This window comes from Ahaetulla prasina, chromosome 7 (assembly GCF_028640845.1).
Source record: "Ahaetulla prasina isolate Xishuangbanna chromosome 7, ASM2864084v1, whole genome shotgun sequence".
Lineage (NCBI taxonomy): Eukaryota > Metazoa > Chordata > Lepidosauria > Squamata > Colubridae > Ahaetulla > Ahaetulla prasina.
In genome coordinates, this window is record NC_080545.1 from 62,729,046 (window position 1) to 62,746,117 (window position 17,072).

Below are 17,072 nucleotides of genomic sequence, written 5' to 3' on the forward strand. Positions count from 1 at the left end.
GGAAGTCTGACTGTACTTGCTGTTCCCCCCACCCCAAGCACTCATGACAAACAGACCATGGTGTGTAGTGGACTGTGAGAATAACTTTTAGGAGCAGTAGCAAAAGCTGCAACCAAGACATTGATTAGACAAATAAAATCTTAAGTCCAAAACAGAAATACAGTTTTGAGAAAATGTCTCAGACCTGATCCTCCTCATTTCTCTTGTAGATAAAGGTGGGGGGGACGTGGGACGGGAGGCTCGGGGAGGTGCATTCAATTGTGTAAGATTCTGTTACTTAACACTATAATAAAAGTAGTTTATTATAGCTTTGTTTCCTAGTTGGTCTTCCTTGAAGTACAATATCAATAAGAAAAGTAAAGAGTCTGCCAGGCTCTTGTGTGCATAACACAGACATTAAAACAGAGGGAAAGGTAGGGCCACAAAGAGTAACAGTGACACAACAAGGTTATTATTTACTGAGGCACAAATAAGTTACTAGAATGAATTGAAAAAAAGATAGATAGGAAGACCAACTCCTGCATTTTGTTTTATTATAGCAATGAGTATTATCCTGCTGATTCACAAATAGCCCCAGTGCAAGATCTTAGAAAGAAAAGCAGTTGTAGTGAGGATGTAAAAGATCTTCCAGAGAAAATGGATCTTCAAGACACAACTGAGGATGAGTCACATGACTTTGAAGAAGAGAAGCAAACTTCTGAAGGCCAAATGACTGAAGAAATGCCAAAAAGGAAAACAAGAAGAGCAGCAACAAAGTATGTTTGTCTTAACTGCAATGAAAATGATAAGGGTTTTCATCAAAACTTGTAAGAAAATCTGCATTTAAATATAATTTAGCCTGTGGTACTTGTTATTCAACCGTAACATGCCTTGCATAGCTTCTTAATTTTTTCTTTGTCTTTCTCCAGTCATTAGAATATGTAATAGGAGAACATTTTAGTCATATGTCGATTAGGCTCACAATTCAGGTTCAGTAATGTTGCCCATGATTTAATGTGACATGGGATTACAGTGATGGATCAGAGACAAAGTGAAAGGAGTTCACATTTATTGACTATGTAGAGACTTGTGTTTGTGAATAACCCTTAAAAAACCTGGGTGTTCCTCATCTGTATGATAAGTAGGAAGCAGCAGAATGGAATATGTTGCAATTAAATCATTCAAAATTTGGAAAGATGTATGCAAACATTGTATACTGTCCTCTTATTTATTTAGTTTATATGCAGAATATATCAAAAGAAATTTGGACTAGAAGAAATATAGTTTGGATTGAAAAAGTGAGAACATTTAAGGAACAGTTCTGAAGGTGAAAAAGGCAACAAAAACAAGTTATTGTTCAATATTTAAAAAATTAAGATTATTTCAGCAGGCAATACCAACCTCATGAAATTTCTGCAGAATTGAAATAGTGGTCAGTTTTATCATTTTAAGCTTAAAAATTTACTGTAGTCAAGAAATCATGAAAGAGTCATGAAGGAGTTTTCATCATGTCCTCTGACTACTAGTTGGTGTTCATGAATGCATTCGGCCAGTCTCCTGCCTGTTTGTCCTATGTATGGCTGTTGCAATCGTTACACTGTATGTTGTAGATCAGAGTTCCCCAACCTTTCCGGTTTTGTGGACCAGTGGGTGGGGAGAGGGGATGGTTCTACGCAAGCGCATGTGCTTGCCTGCTGCTTGTGCAAGTGGGGATTCATACTCACATTCGCTAATCACTTCCGTGATTAGTTCTGAATGGCTCAAGACCTGGGGGTTTGGGACCCCTGTTGTAGATTACTCCTGTTTTTTCTTTTGGGGATGCTAGGGTTTTTTGTTTACTTGGGGCTTTAAGTTGACATGTGTACTACGTGAATTCCATGCGGTTGTGATAATCTGTTGGTAGTTTCTGAGATGTTCTTGACGTATGGCAGTGTTATACTTTGAAGGGCTTGGTTTGGTTGTGCTGTATTGGGTTGAGTGGAGTCACTTTTTGATAAAGTTGTGTGGATATCCATTTTGTTGGAATATGTTGCATAGATGCTCTGTTTCCTTTTTCTGCTGTTCAAGGTTGCTGCAGTGAGTTTGTGCTTGTCTAAACAAAGTTCTAAAACACAGCTTCATGTGTGAGGTTGGCTTGTTGTTTTGGTAGTGAAGCACTTGGTGTGGGTGGTTTTTCTATACACTTGTGATTCCAATTTGCCATTATAATCTCTGATGATCAGGATGTCCAGGAAGGGGAGTGACTTGTTTTCTTCTTCTCTGGTAAACTGGATTCCTTTAAAGATGTTGTTGAAGTTATATGGGTGTTCTCTAATTAGCCCCTTTTTATTATGGTGAAGGTGTCTACATATCTGAACCATATTTGGGTTGTATTTGTGGAAGTGCTGTGGCTTCTAGACCTCAGCTATAAGTCCTGAAAGCAGTGATCACATAGGTGTACTTCAATTTGTTGGTAAGTTTGTCCATCAAATTGGAAATTTGTGGTTAGGCAGAGAAAGAATATATGATCAGATTGCTAAACAACACATCTGATCTAACCAAATACACAAAGATTAAAACACCCAGGATTATGAGATCCTTTGTGTATTTGGTTAAGTCAGGTGTGCTTTGGAATGATATGGTCATAGATTCTTTGGCTAAGCCTGGATCTGTAGACGTGAAAAGGGCTGTGATATCAAATGAGACTATGATTTTGTCCTCATCTATAGTATCGAGTGATTGTTTGAAGCAGTGGTGGGTTGTTACCGGTTTGATCGGGTGGACTGGTGGCGGCAGGACGCTCCGTTCACCCGCCTGGACGCTTCTGTGCATGTGCAGAAGCATCGCGTGTGCAGAAGTGAACCGGTAGCAACGGGATTTGGAACCCGCCCCTGGTTTGAAGGAGTTGAGAGTCAAGCCACTAGAATATAAACAGAGCAAATCATACAGCTTACTAGCACCGATGATTTTACCTAGTTTGGGTAATGAAACGTCTGCAAGAAAACAACCAAGTTCAGAGAGCAAAGATCCCTCAATTCAGTATTGGTATGAGAACTGGTTTTCTAATTCTAATAACTTTTTCCAAGTCTGCTTCAAAAAACTCAAAAGCAAATAGTGATAGATAACAATGACATACTGATATTATTTGGGTCATGATGGGTTAGAAGTGTCTAATGAACAAAGTGATCCCCTGGATTTTTCCAAATTACCATGCATTACTAATGTAAATGCATTAGTGTTACCTTCTCTGGAAGAAATATGAGACTGGAATTTTCTGTTTTTAGTTGATAAAAAAGTATTTAGTTTTCTACAGCTTAGCGTAACATCCAAACCCAGATAAGCTGGTCTGTCTTATTCTTAATATGATTGATGGAAGTAGATTTCAAGCTGTGTGGAATTGGCTTTTTTGTTATTGTTAATCACTAGCTAAGGATAGCGCTAATGGGGTTTGGGTGACATAAATGTAGCTAACACAGAAGGGAAGCAAAGGCATCTGAAATCATGTGCAGTCCTGGCTTGTTTCTTTTCATAATGTCTGAACCAAGACAGGCCAGTCAATATTAGATTCAATAAAATAACCCAGTGATCTTTGTAAAGAGCTGTGTAAACTTAAGTACGTAAGAACATTTAAAAGAAAGCATTTGATAAATTTGTTTGTAGTTTTAAAATGTTTCCATCTCAAAAGTAAAATTTTGTTTTTTTGGTGTTTTTTACTGATAGCTGGTCTACTCTGTTTTGTTTTTCAGGCAGCTTATCAGTCACTTACAAGTTTTCACTCAGTTTTCAAATCCCCGTGCTTTGTACTTAGAACCCAAATTGAATGAAATATATGTTCAGGTAAAAAATTTTTTAAAATGATTAATTTAAAAAAATGATTAAAATGATTAATATACATGCGTATTTATTATCTTACAGTTGGAAATAATTTGGGAAAGTTTTTTTGTTTCAGAATTTGTTCCCAACCTGATATCTCCAGAGAAACTTAAGAATGCTACTTCCAGCATGAAAGTGACTAAATTATTCTCAAGAAATTAGTTGCTTAACAAATAAATAAAAGTAAAGCAAACATAAGATAGGTAAAAATAAAAAGGGAAAAAAGAAAAACAAAATGTATTCACATTATAATCTGAATTGTGATGTTCACATTAGAAAGTAATTTCTGAGCTCTGTTATGATCTTTCTTGGCTAGTGGTAGAATTATTATGATAGTAGTGAGGAATAGCTTAAATCAGCCTCCAATTTATTAAGAAAAATCAGCTGCAAGATCTAGGCTTGCTGTCTCCTATCCCAGCAAGTCAAATAGTCAAAGAGGAAATGAGTTTTGTTAAGTATATCAGGGGTCCCCAAGCCGCAGGCCGTGACCCAGTATCGAGTACTGGGCTGTTTGGAACTGGGCTGCAGAAGTGATGGATGATTATGCGCACAGCTCCATTTGTGTGAATGGTTGAGCACTATGCAGGCGCAAACGGAGCTATGCGCAGGCTCACCCACCACTTGTGCGGAACCATCCCCTCATCTCCTGCCAGTCCTCAAAGCCAGAAAGGTTGGAGAACGTTGAAGTATATGATGAATTTTTTGGTGAAAAGAAAAGCCTTATAGAAGTAAGAATTTAAGCATGATAGTATGGGGATTGCATAAATGTTTTTAGATTATAGCAACTGATTATGCTTTTTGACAAGGAGCTGATTCTTCGAGATTTCTGTTTTGAGAATTTTTTTACTGTGCAATCTTTACAGTAGAGTTCAATAATAGAATGTAAATCATTTTATAGTAATTAGAGCTACCTGTCTCAAATTCCTTGTTGGAAATATGAAGCATTACCACAGTTTAGGGATAGATATTAAGAGTCTAGATGATATGGTAATTATTAGAGGACCAATGGTCTTATAGGAGAGTACATATGTGTTTCAGATTTTTACAGTGGTGCACATGTTTGAAGTTCATGGACTCTAGGTATAAGAACAATTGTTAAAATGGCAAAAGCATTCCCTGCTTGTGGATTTTGCTGTTTGCTTAATTACTACGCTCTGGATTCTCTTCAGTAAAAGGACAGTGTAAATTGTGAAAGAATATTGATTGCAATACGCTACTCTAACACAGCTCTGTTTTAACCCTGGTTTGTTTTAAAACATTATTTTCAGCTGCTGACCCACCAAGACCAAAATGTGCAAAAAGTAGCTCTTGACTGTATCATGACTTACAAGCATCCACATCTTCTGCCCTATAAGTAAGAGATAATGTCTGCTTCTCTGCATTGAATTACCATGTTTCCCTGAAAATAAGACATATTTATTTATTTTATTTATTTATTTTGTCAAATACATATTAAATAATATATATAAGTATAAGCATGAATTGAATACATAAAATGAATACAACTAAAGGGAACATTAGGACAGGTATGGTAGGCACGCTGGTGCTCTTATACTGTTATATCAGGATAATAAGCCCAATCGGGTTTTTCAGTGAATGCGATAATATAAGCCATCCCCGCAAAATAAGCCCCCCCACCAACTACTTATATGCGTGCACAGCCGGTCCCGCCATTTCCTCCGGTTGCTTACTGCGCAACCAAAATGAGTTGAGGCGAGGCCGGAGGGGGGCAAAGGGGGGACATGCCCTTCCCTCCCTGTTCTTCCCACTGGCCGAGTGGCCCAACATGTCCCACCCCACCCCAATGGCAACAGCAGCCTGGCTGCTTCCCTATCCCTCCGTCTTTATCGAGAGGAATGGCAGGTAGGGCGGGGGAGAAGCAAGACGTGTGGAGCGAGACATTCCCCTTGCCGTCTCTTTTCCGCCCTCCTTGCCGGGCATGGCAGGGATTCTGCTTAGCCACCCACTCCCTTTAGGGATGCAATGGGGGTGGCAGATGTGGTGGATGAGAAGCGGGACACAGTTCTTACCTTTCAAGCTCCGTCGCGTTCCTCGCCGTTGTGTCCAGGAAAACATGTGTAAATGAAAACCTTCTCGCGAGTTTGAGAAGTTTGATTAAACTCGCAAGAAGGTTTTCTTTTACAGTGTGTTTCCCTGGACACAACAGCGAGGAACATGATGGAGCTGGAAAGGTAAGACACACGTCCCACTTCTCACCCGCCCTACCTGCCACCCCCAAATTGCATCCCTAAAGAGGGCAGGGAAGGGAAGCATCTGTTGCTATTGGGGTGGGTGGGACGTGTTGGGCTACTGGGCCGGTGTGAAGAACAGGGAGGGGAGGTGACAGCAGCGACGGGACATCCAGTCCCACACTCGCTGCCTCCTGCACCCCCAAAATAATAAAAAACCCTGATAATAAATCCAAGCCCTTATTTGTGGGGGGGTCAAAAGAAAATAAGACCCTGTCTTGTTTTCGGGGAAACAAGGTATATGTGATCATATACTCACAAATACAACTTCATACTTAATATATAGATTCTGTGATTGTGTTACTTTCTATTGCTTTAGATGATGTGCATTTTTATTTCTTGGACTGTAATATTTTAGAGGTATACTTGCCTGGTTTAATGACATAACACTGTATCATTACGCTAGTTTATGTTACATGTTTATTATAGAGTGTGAGGGAGATGGGCAATTTAAAAATGAGACAGAAATTATTATTATTATTATTATTATTTATTGGATTTATAAACCGCCCTTCTCCCGAAGGACTCAGGGCGGTGTACAGCCAGGATAAAAAAGAACAATATACAGTTAAAATACAATTAAAAAACTTATTATACAGTATGGCCGAAAAATTAAGAATTATGAATCTAAAAACCCCAATTAAAACTAGAAAGAAAATTTAAGATTTAAAATTCAACAATTTAAGAAAGCCCCGCACGAACAAACAAATATGTTTTCAGTTCGCGGCGAAAAGTCCGAAGGTCAGAAATGAGACAGAAAGATAGATAGAACATACTAAAAATGAATAAAGGCTCTTTGTTGTGTTGGTATTTTATCCAATCCATTTGATTTTACTTTCATGTTATATATTTTTGTCAATTTTGCTGGTCATTGATTGAATAAGCATCTCACGTGTATCTTCTCAAGTTTGTATTTTAATAAATTATGTAAAGAATCTTAAGTTGTGTTATGTACTTACAGAGAGAATTTATATCGGCTATTGGAAGACAAGAGTTTTAAAGAAGAAATAGTTCATTTTAGTATTTCTGAAGAAAACAGTATAGTAAAACCACAGCACCGACCAGAACTTATTCCTGTTTTGATGAGGTAAGGGACTTTTGTATGTTAATATAGATACTGTTTTACTTTTTATTGCTTTAGGCAATGTGTGTTTTTACTTCTTAGAGTATAATATTTTAAACTTTTACCTGCACAGTTTACCAAACAATACATGCTGTGATGAATGTTTAAAAATGAAATCTTACCTCCTACTTCCCAGACAAGATGGAAATTCTGATCCATTGTCCAGATTTTACTGTAAACATACCATCTTTATAATAAACTTGTTAACTTAATCATGTTCTTGTATAAAACTACTACCACAACTTATTTTTTTAAAAAGTGGCTTTTCTCTTAAATTATAAAAGCTAGCTTTATTTCTAATCAAACAAAGGACACATTTCCCAACTGTGGGCTTGATGGTGACCCCGGTGAAGACCAAATGTGGTGAAATGGTTATATTGCTGATTTGGGATTGGAAAAAAGCCTATCTGTCAATACCATTGTCATGAAGTTTACGTTGAACTATTTACTACTTTCTACTCTTAACATATTTCAGAGATATTGTAAAAATAAAATGAAGGCAAAACTGTTTACCATATGCATGTAAACTGGGGTTTAATTAAATCTAGGGTTATTTGAATCAAACTGGACTCCCTAAATCTAGTTTTATTTGAATCAAACTTGGCCACATAATTTTATGGCAGCAATATAGAAAGGGTTTTTTCCAACATTCCAGTAGTCTGTAGTCCTGAGGTTTCCTGGTGATGTCCTGTCAAAGTTTCATGCCTGATCCTACTTAGCTTTCCAATATTAGCCAAGCTTGGAGAGATGCAGCCCAGATTGTAAAATATAAGATTATCAATAAATAAAATAAATGTGGACAAAGAATGAAATAAGTTCTAATAAGTATGGATGGAAGAATGAACTTTCAGTTGTGAATTATTTTGCAATAACCATTATAATCGTTGATCAGATGGATATCCCACCTTTATCTATTATATATCAAGATGTTTATTACTACTGGTTTCCCCACAACAAAACCCTGTGAGGTGGATTGGGCTGAGAGGAGTGACTATCCGATGATCCCACCAGCTTCCATGCCTAACAGAGGACTAAAACTCATTGTGTCCCAGTTTCTAGACCAGCACTTAATCACTGCACCAAACTGCCTGTTTGATTTGGGATGATTATTGCAGTCTGTGGCGTGCTGGGAATTTCTGCTAGGACTAGCACGTAAAGAGCCTTTTGCCTATAGACCCATTGCTTCTGAAAAGCTAACATGATTTCTTTTTACCCCTTGAAGGATTCTGTATGGACGGATGAAAAACAAAACCGGAAGCAAAACACAAGGGAAATCAGCAGCAGGGACCCGTATGGCTATTGTTTTGAGATTCCTGGCAGGCTCTTTGTCTGAAGAGATAAGGGTGTTTTTGGATCTGCTCTTTGAGCCTGTGAGACATTTCAATAATGGTATGTTTTTGCACAGAAAAAAAAATGTTGGCAAATATAATGGAGCTGTCAACATGTTAAAGGGGATTGAAGCTTGTAGAAATAAACATAACACAAAACCATATGGAAAGTGTCTCTACTGTCAGCATTGCCCATTGAAGATTGAGGATGGCCGGTAGCTCTAGAATGTTGAATATATATGGCAGAATAATATTATTTTATTTCTATGCATACATTATTGCATTGGCTCATTGCTAGTGTTCTTTTGTACCGTCTGGAATATTTCAAGATTCAGATGGTTTAAAAAATGTATAAAGAAATTAATTAGATGAATGAGTAGGGAAGTGGAGCATTGAATGATATGCACGGTTCCTTTACATTTAAAGCAGAACATGGCATTTTCCATGTGACTGGTGACTTGGTAGCTGCAGTTAATACCGCATTCATGACTGCAATCACTTTCACTCCGGTTAATAGTGATGGGGGAAAAGCAGCTTCCCTTCCATTTCCTTTTCCTTCCCCACCCCTAACTCTCTTACCCACTTTCCTGCGTTTTTGTTTGGATATTTTATCCCACTTTTATTATTTTTATAAATAACTCAAACATACTCTTTCCTCCTCCTATTTTCCTCACAACAACCCTGTGAGGTGAGTTGGGCTGAGGGAGAGTGGCTGGCCCAAAGTTACCCAGCCAACTTTCATGCCCAAGGTAAAACTAGAGCTCACAGTCTCCTGGTTGATTTGTTCGAAAAGGTGGTCAAGACTTCAGAATATGATGACTTTGATGGGCTCTGTCATGAACCATCAAACCTCTCAGAGCTAATGCTAATTCTTGGGTGGGGGTGGGGGTGGGGGGCTAAGAATGAAAGCTTTTAGTCAACTGGGCAATTGCTCTGAGAGTGCTCTAAAGTTGATTTTTAGTCCTCTTCCCGGAATGCTTATACTCTTAAGAGTTAAGTGGCTTTACAGCAGCCGTGTCATAAGTACAGTAGTGATGACCAGTAAAGCCAGTGGTAACAGTGGTTGAGAATTATGTTGAATTGCTGTGAACTGCAACCGGTGATTTCAAGGATTACATGGCTTTGGTGAGGCCGCTAATATTCTAAAGGAGGTTGTGGCTTACTGATCAAAATCTTGAAACATGAACCTGCCTGTTTAGGACAATTATGTACCATTTTGTGTTGATCCCAACTTTCTTTAATGTAAATTCATGAGCATGAGCACACCATGTGCAGCAATGATAATGAAGCCGATGACAAAATTGACTTAATGATATTATATTGAGATTGGTTGAGCAATTGTTTATGGGAAAGTAAACCTTTCTCATTCTGGAGATTAATGCTGAATCAGCATTATCTAATGCAGGGGTGTCAAGTTTGCGGTCCACGGGCCAGATGTGTCACGTGCTGGCCATGCCCATCCCCATTTTAGCGAAGGGGGAAAAGTCACGATACGACACATGACGATAAACATGAGTTTGACACCCCTGATCTAGTAGAACCAGAGATTTTGTGTATACGTAATATTAAGCATTTAGTTACTGAACTCAGTCATCACATCTCATAGGTCTTGATTAATGTGAAATATCAGTTGCACTTTGAAAATATGAACATTTATCCTGTGTTAGAATCCTAAACATACTGTTTTTGAAATTGAAAATTGATTTGTTAAGTGAGATAACATGTATGCACATATAGGGTTTCAGCCTTCTTCTATATTAGTTAGAGTTGTTTTCCGTCATTTTTAAATATCACCTTAAAATTTGATTCCCCAAATTGGGCATTGCTTTTTAGCTAAAGCACAACCATTCTTAATTTGCCAATTTCTACTATTGTGACCAAATCTTGAATCTAGATTTAAAAAAAAATATTCTTGTCTTTCCTCTTTTATATTTTGTCTCTGTTTTAAAGGACATTGCCACTCTGCAGTGCTTCAATCTGTGCAAGATTTGGATTTATCCCAAGTCCTCCCGTTAGGCCGTGCACATAGCCTTTTCAACAGCTTGGAAGTAGTACTAAAAAACCTGGGACATCTAATCAGCCAGAACCTGCCTGAGATTTTACAGATTTTACTTTGCATGACAGCAACAGTATCACACATTCTTCAGCAAAGAGAAAAGGTGAGAGCTGCTGCATATTTAAGCTGACATGTAAGAGTTAAAAAAAATCTTGGTATAATTAATTAAGAAAGGAATGCTAGTAAGCTAATTTGGTGTTTAGGCTACTACATTTAGGCTACTTGAATTAAATGCTTACTGAACATTAGCGTGACTTGCAAGGATGCATTTCAGTTATTTTACAAAATTAAACATTTGGTTTAGGTTCTAAATTTAAAACAAAAAGTGCAGTGTGTATATTTTAGATATACAGTATCAACAAAAGATTATTGATAATATTAGTAACCTTCTGTTATAGTCTCTGTGTATTTTTGGCAGAGAGAGTCATGCTAGGCTAAATGAAGTACATTACTTCAGTGCTACATAATAGTAAGCTAAATTTGCTTGTCAATTTTAATTCAATTGTCTTGATAGCCCTCCTCTGTTTTACCAACATCAAATCAAATCTTTATTATGGTCTAGCATAGAATTTCCATACACTAACTAGCATAGAGCAATAATCCTAATCTTAGAGATGGGGAAAATAGTTACATTGTTAGATTCCAAAAGTATTTTCAGGCTCAGACCTTTATGAGGCAGCTGGTTAAACTGGGAAAAGGTTTATCTTTTTAGCAAGATAATTACAGGTGAAGTTTTGCATAAAGTTATTCAGTAATACTGAAATGAAAATCTGTAATTCAGTAACCCCAAAAATACTTTCACCATTGTCATTTGTTAAACTGAATTTAACATTTCATTATCTATTGAAGAGCTTAAAGACAATTAAAGTCTGTGAGAGCCCTAATTGTACTTTACTTGATAGTTTGCTGAATGTTAATCGTATATTGCAGACAAACATTCCCATTTGTGTTAAACTTTAACTTTCTATAGTTATAAAGAAACTTAGCTTTACAATTTCCTAAAGTTTGCAATTCTGAATAATGTTTTTGTGGCTGTGGTGCTTACATTTTCTTTCTCTGCTATGCAAGTTCTTAACTTGTGTTACAGAATTTTGTGTTGACTTTACCTCTCACACATTATAGAAGTTACAATTTCCATAGTAAGAAGGTTATAGAGAAAAAATAATATGCAGTTACCAAGGGTATCTAAAAAGCTACTTCCCAAAGTATCATTGTATTTAAGTAGATATAATATGTGGATAATAATATGTGGATAATGCATGCTAATAATGTCTAATAATGAATTTTAAATATTTTGACCCAGTACATGAATAAAAAATGCAATTTTCTGAAAACATTTTGCTTAAGGAAAGAAAAAAACCATCACCGTTTCTTTTTACAGATTCAACTCCGATTTATCAACCAGCTGAAAAACTTAAGGCGCCTTGGACTTAAGCTTATAGCAGACTTTTTCTCTGACTTTGAAATGTACAGCTTCAGTGGAGAAGAGATTGATGCTGTGTTCTGTGCAGTGGTATGGCCCCAGGTAAGGCCGCTCCTTTCAGTAAGTGATTCCCAAGGTTAGCATATACCTTCTGGGAGAAGAATAAAATTTGGGGCAAAAGGAAAAGAGTATATTAAAATAAAGTATCTCACTTCATTATATCCCCCTTAGATGGTCCACATTTTCATGCCTTATATTTTACTTAAAATGTTATCGATCTGTCAGGTGCCTGAGGGTCAAAAGGTGGGGTTGAGCCCGTGCTTTGGCTGTATTAATTGTTATTGATGGAGCTGCTTTTACCCTGGCTGCTGTTGTAGATATGTCATTTTTCGTTTCTGCTTTTATATTTTTAATGCTGTTAGCTGCTCAAGGTCAGTAACTTGAGATTGGTGTTCATATAAATTGAACATACGGTTCAATAAATATTGGCTGAATTTTCATCACAGTGACATAGATCAGCAAATACAACACTACGTTTGCAACTGAGAAATGTAAAAATTACAGAAGAGTCTCCTTTATATGGAATATGTATATCCTTAAGTTAGCCAGAGTTACTGGGCAGAGATTATTGCATTCAGAGTTCTATCCTCCCTTATTTTCATTTATACCATTGGCCTCCATAATAGATGAAGCTACTGGCTAAGTCCCAGTGGAGTAGGAATGGAATCTGAAGTTCATAAATTCACCTTCTTCCTCTTTAAGTCAGGCCAACTTACACTAACAAAGATGAAATAAACCATATTTATAGTAGTTATATGATATTGTATAATATTTAAATATAAATAATATGAAATTTCTTCTTGTTAGCTCTGGCTGGAAGGAAAATTTCTGTAATTTAGCCAGAAGCGGTATGTGATATCCACCTTTCTCTGGAGCTAGAATCCTGGAACTTAGAGACTATTCTTTGAAATTATCAGTAGGCCCGTCTCACTTCGTGAACTGAAGACAATGCCTGATGGTAACATGCTGGGTTGGGCTCTTCCAAGTATTTTTGTGCTTGAGGTCAATGGAAGCAGCTTTTGCTATTCTGGGGCAAAAAGCATTGCAGCAAATATTGGTTGCATTCATACTAGATTCATATATTGTGCTACGTCAAGATGAAAGGAACCACTGGCATAGTACCGCATGTGAGGCCAGATAGTTCATTGTTCTTTCAGGTTCAAATAATCTTGCTTCTTCTATTCTGAATAGCTGTCCTATGATATACTTGTTAAGGGATCCTGATTTTATTTTTCTGCTTTGTTTATTTTTTCAGATCACTAGGCTGGCTTCTGAGAGCCAGTATTCTCCTACTCCTTTACTCAAAATTATTCACATCTGGAGCAAAAACCCCAGGTAAGCTACTTGTTTTTAGCAAACAACACCACCCCTCCAATAATTATTATAGACTGTACTGTCTACATTATTTAAAAGCTTTAAATCCAGTAGGTTTATTGCCCTGCAGGTTAACATGCAACTGTGGTTTTAGAACTCTCTGCCATTTGCATTAGTCACAAACTACAACCCCCATTAGCTCTTATACATGGCTCATTTGGCTGACAGAAATTGTACGTCAGTCACAGATGGAGAGCGTTAGTTGTCTGCCTGTGTTCTTTATGTACAAACAAAACAGTTAGGATAACGGTAATACTGGGACCAGGCAAAACAGGGCTAGAACTATGTATTGCAAATATTTGTGTCCTGCCAAAATATAGCATCCTTTCTGTCCTCTTCTTTTCCCTCTCTGCTTTTCTTTTCCTGGAGCTGTGAACAAGAGTAAATTGCAAGCTTGTGATTCAAAGGGGCTTATAGGAGAGGTCACTGCAGCTTCCGACATTTCTCAGTCCCATTCTTTTTAAATCAAGTGATTTCTTGCTTTACACCCAAACGATGGTTTTCTACAACCCAAAAGGCAAAATGTGATTATTTAATTACTGTATTTTTCGGAGTATAAGACACACACACATACACACACCAAATGTGGGTGGAAAAGTCTGTGCGTCTTATGCAGCGAATATTGCGGTGGGGGGAGGGGAGTTTGTGTGGCGCCAATCAGTTTTTTTAGAATCAGCTGTGGCAGCGAACAGGCTGTGGCGGCAGCAAATGTGCTTCTTGCAAATGGGCGGCGGCAGCGAATGAGCCGTGGTGAACAGGCAGCAATGGCGAACAGGCAGTGGCGGTGGCAGCGGCAAATTGCCAGTGATGGCGAATGTGTCACGGCAGCGAACAGGCCTGATGAATACCGGATAGATGCTGGGAGGCAGAAGCAGTTTTTTTTTCTTGTTTTCCTCCTCAAAAACTAGGTGCGTCTTATAGTCCGGAGCGTCCTATAGTCCGAAAAATATGGTATCTCTTAATCAGTGGTGGGTTGCTACCGGTTCGCACCAAATCGGGTGAACCGGTAGCAGCGGAAGGCTCCGCCTGCCTGCCTGGATGCTTCTGTGCATGCGCAGAAGTGTCACGCACTTGCCCAAGCACGCACGAACCCACGAGCAAACCAGTAGTGACGGGTTTTGAAACCCACCCTGCTCTTAATACAATGTATGAACCATGTCTTATTACAGCAGGAGTTCTATCTATTGAACTTCTCAAGTATTTTTAATCCTACAGGTAGAATTGTACTCAATTCAGTTATATTTTCATCTCCAAGGCTAGTGTTCATAGAATAGTCTGTTTCTGAACCTCAGACATAGTTTGAAATATGGTAGCAAGTATTCAGGAGATTTCATGCTTTTTGTTCACTGCTAATATCTGGAAATGGTCATAAATGTTTTTATAGTAAAAGAAGTTGAAGTAGTTTCTTTAAGTTTTCTACCAGAAGAATGAAAAACTTGTCTTTTTTTCAGTTTTGAATACCATAGAATTTATTTCTTAAAATTCCCCTTCCCCCTTCTCACTTTGCTTTTAGGTATTTCATTTTGCTGGCTAAGCAGAAGCCAGGGCATCCAGAATATGACATATTATCAAATGTATCTGCCTTGCTCTCAGCCAAGGCTCTGGGAGAGGGAACAGCTAGTACTGTGATGGATGTGATTGACAGCCTTCTCAATATTCCTGACTTTGAACCTAATGACCAAGTTAGCAGCTTGACAGTGAGCGACTGCGTCTTTATTGAAGTTGAAGAAATAGCAGGAGGTAGGAATTGATAGGCCTCAATTGGATGGCACTATTTGTTTATTACAATACTGCCCGTTTCCATAGGGCAGAAGGAGTTCAGAAAAACAAGGAAAATCTATAAAATAAAGTCAAAGGCACATAATATTAAAACTATATAATTGGCAGTCCAGCTACCATTGGGACCCAAACTCTCAGAGAAAGTGCTAAGTTCTAAGCAACTTTTAAAAACACAAGAAGATACAGACGATGATAGGACGGAGAGTTAATTTGTAAATGAAAACGGCTTCAGTATATTATATTTGAGCTTTATAGAGTCCTCAACGTACAACCACAATTGAGCCAAAATTTATGTTGCTAAGTGAGAAATACGTTAAGTGAACTTTTTTGTCCCATTTTATGATCTTTCTTGCCATAGAAGGTAAGTGAATCACTTCGGTTATTCAGTTAGTAACATTACTTACTAATAGTAACTTAGAATCTGGTTTCTCCATTGACTTTGCTTGTTAGAAGGCTGCAAAAGGTGATCATATGAACCTGGGACACTGTCATAAATATGAACCAGTTGTCAAATATTCAAATGTAAATCACATCACGGGGATGCTGCAATGGTCATAAGTGTGTCTATGGAGATATCATCCAGATCATGGAAGCTTTTTGGATGAGAAGCGAAACGTCTTCGAAGAAAAACAAAGTCCAGTTGTCTCTTGAAAAAAACACCTTTGGGACGGTCATAAATGTGAAAAATGGTCATAAATCACTTTTTTCAGTGCCATTGTAACTTTGAACGGTCACTAAATGAACTGTTGTAACTTGAGGACTCCCTGTATATGCTTTTATTCAAAGTTGTTTTACACAGAATATGTAAACAAAATGAAAGACACTTCCTGGTCTTAGCTTAGGATACTTAAAGAGTTGTCCAGGCCCACAATATTCAGCCTTTACATTGATAGCCTTCACTTGCCTTCCTGCAATTCACAAGTCAGAAGTGTGGTGATTACAGGAAATACCTTTTCACCTTGGAATAAACTCCTTCAGAAGAGTTGCCTAATATGGGCTTCTCTTCAAAATGAGGCACAGATTGAAAAAGTAGTCAGAGTTGCCAGCTTTTAAGATTTACACCGGAAGTCAGCCACCTTTTCAATGTTTGGTACAACTACATGATTTTTTTGATAGCCAAAAATGACCCCCCAAAAAATTAAATGACTCAAAAATGGGAGTATATGCAAGATTTTTGTTGCCTTGCAAAGTTTCTGAATTTAAATATTTTTAAAAAATGTATTGTTCATCATCAGCATCATAATGTATATAAATAAAAATAAAAATAATAACAAAGTTGAAACACTTTTTTTTTTTAAATTGTGTTTTCTGTGTGGGGAAAAAAGGCTTGGGTTTTTCACTTTAAATGGCTGTATTCTACATCTTCATTTTAGATGTTCCAAGTATGGGGACAAGGCTAGTTCTCCCCCATGTCCCGTCAGTTCTTCAGTATCTCAACAAAACTATGATCAGCATAGATAGGATAAAGAAAAAAAAGTATAACGCACAACTCAGCAAAGAACTCAACATTCTTTCAAAGTAAGTGGTTTCTTATCCTTTCTAATAGTACATATTTACAGGGATTTTTAATGCTGTAGAAATGGTGGAGAAGAAATAGCTCTTTTTCTTTGGTGGGAAAGGGATTAATAGAAAATAGTAGAAGCAATCTTATCCTAATCTCTCAGAAGGTAACAAATTAGATGACTTTGATAATTGTTCCGTTTTCACTCAGAACAGATGCAAAAAATTACTTTCTTCCTCTACATCTCTCAGATTTCTGTGAATCCAATGACATGTTCTTTTTATACTGAAGTTCAAAACTTTTCAAGACTACATATTAAAAAAGCTTGGTTTTTAATTTAGACACCTG

At 37.5% G+C, this 17,072-nt stretch overlaps 1 protein-coding gene across 1 annotated transcript in view; it reads left to right on the plus strand.

The window, feature by feature from the left end:
• The window catches only part of UTP20 (UTP20 small subunit processome component), a 91,055-nt gene that overhangs the window by 40,981 nt on the left and 33,002 nt on the right, over positions 1-17,072 (plus strand). Inside the window, exons 22-31 of the mRNA XM_058189561.1 lie at positions 540-755; positions 3,705-3,795; positions 5,100-5,185; positions 7,042-7,167; positions 8,426-8,592; positions 10,482-10,690; positions 11,969-12,112; positions 13,326-13,405; positions 14,958-15,184; positions 16,597-16,741. Coding sequence (XP_058045544.1) covers positions 540-755; positions 3,705-3,795; positions 5,100-5,185; positions 7,042-7,167; positions 8,426-8,592; positions 10,482-10,690; positions 11,969-12,112; positions 13,326-13,405; positions 14,958-15,184; positions 16,597-16,741 — 1,491 coding nt within the window. The remainder of the gene's footprint in view (positions 1-539; positions 756-3,704; positions 3,796-5,099; positions 5,186-7,041; positions 7,168-8,425; positions 8,593-10,481; positions 10,691-11,968; positions 12,113-13,325; positions 13,406-14,957; positions 15,185-16,596; positions 16,742-17,072) is intronic.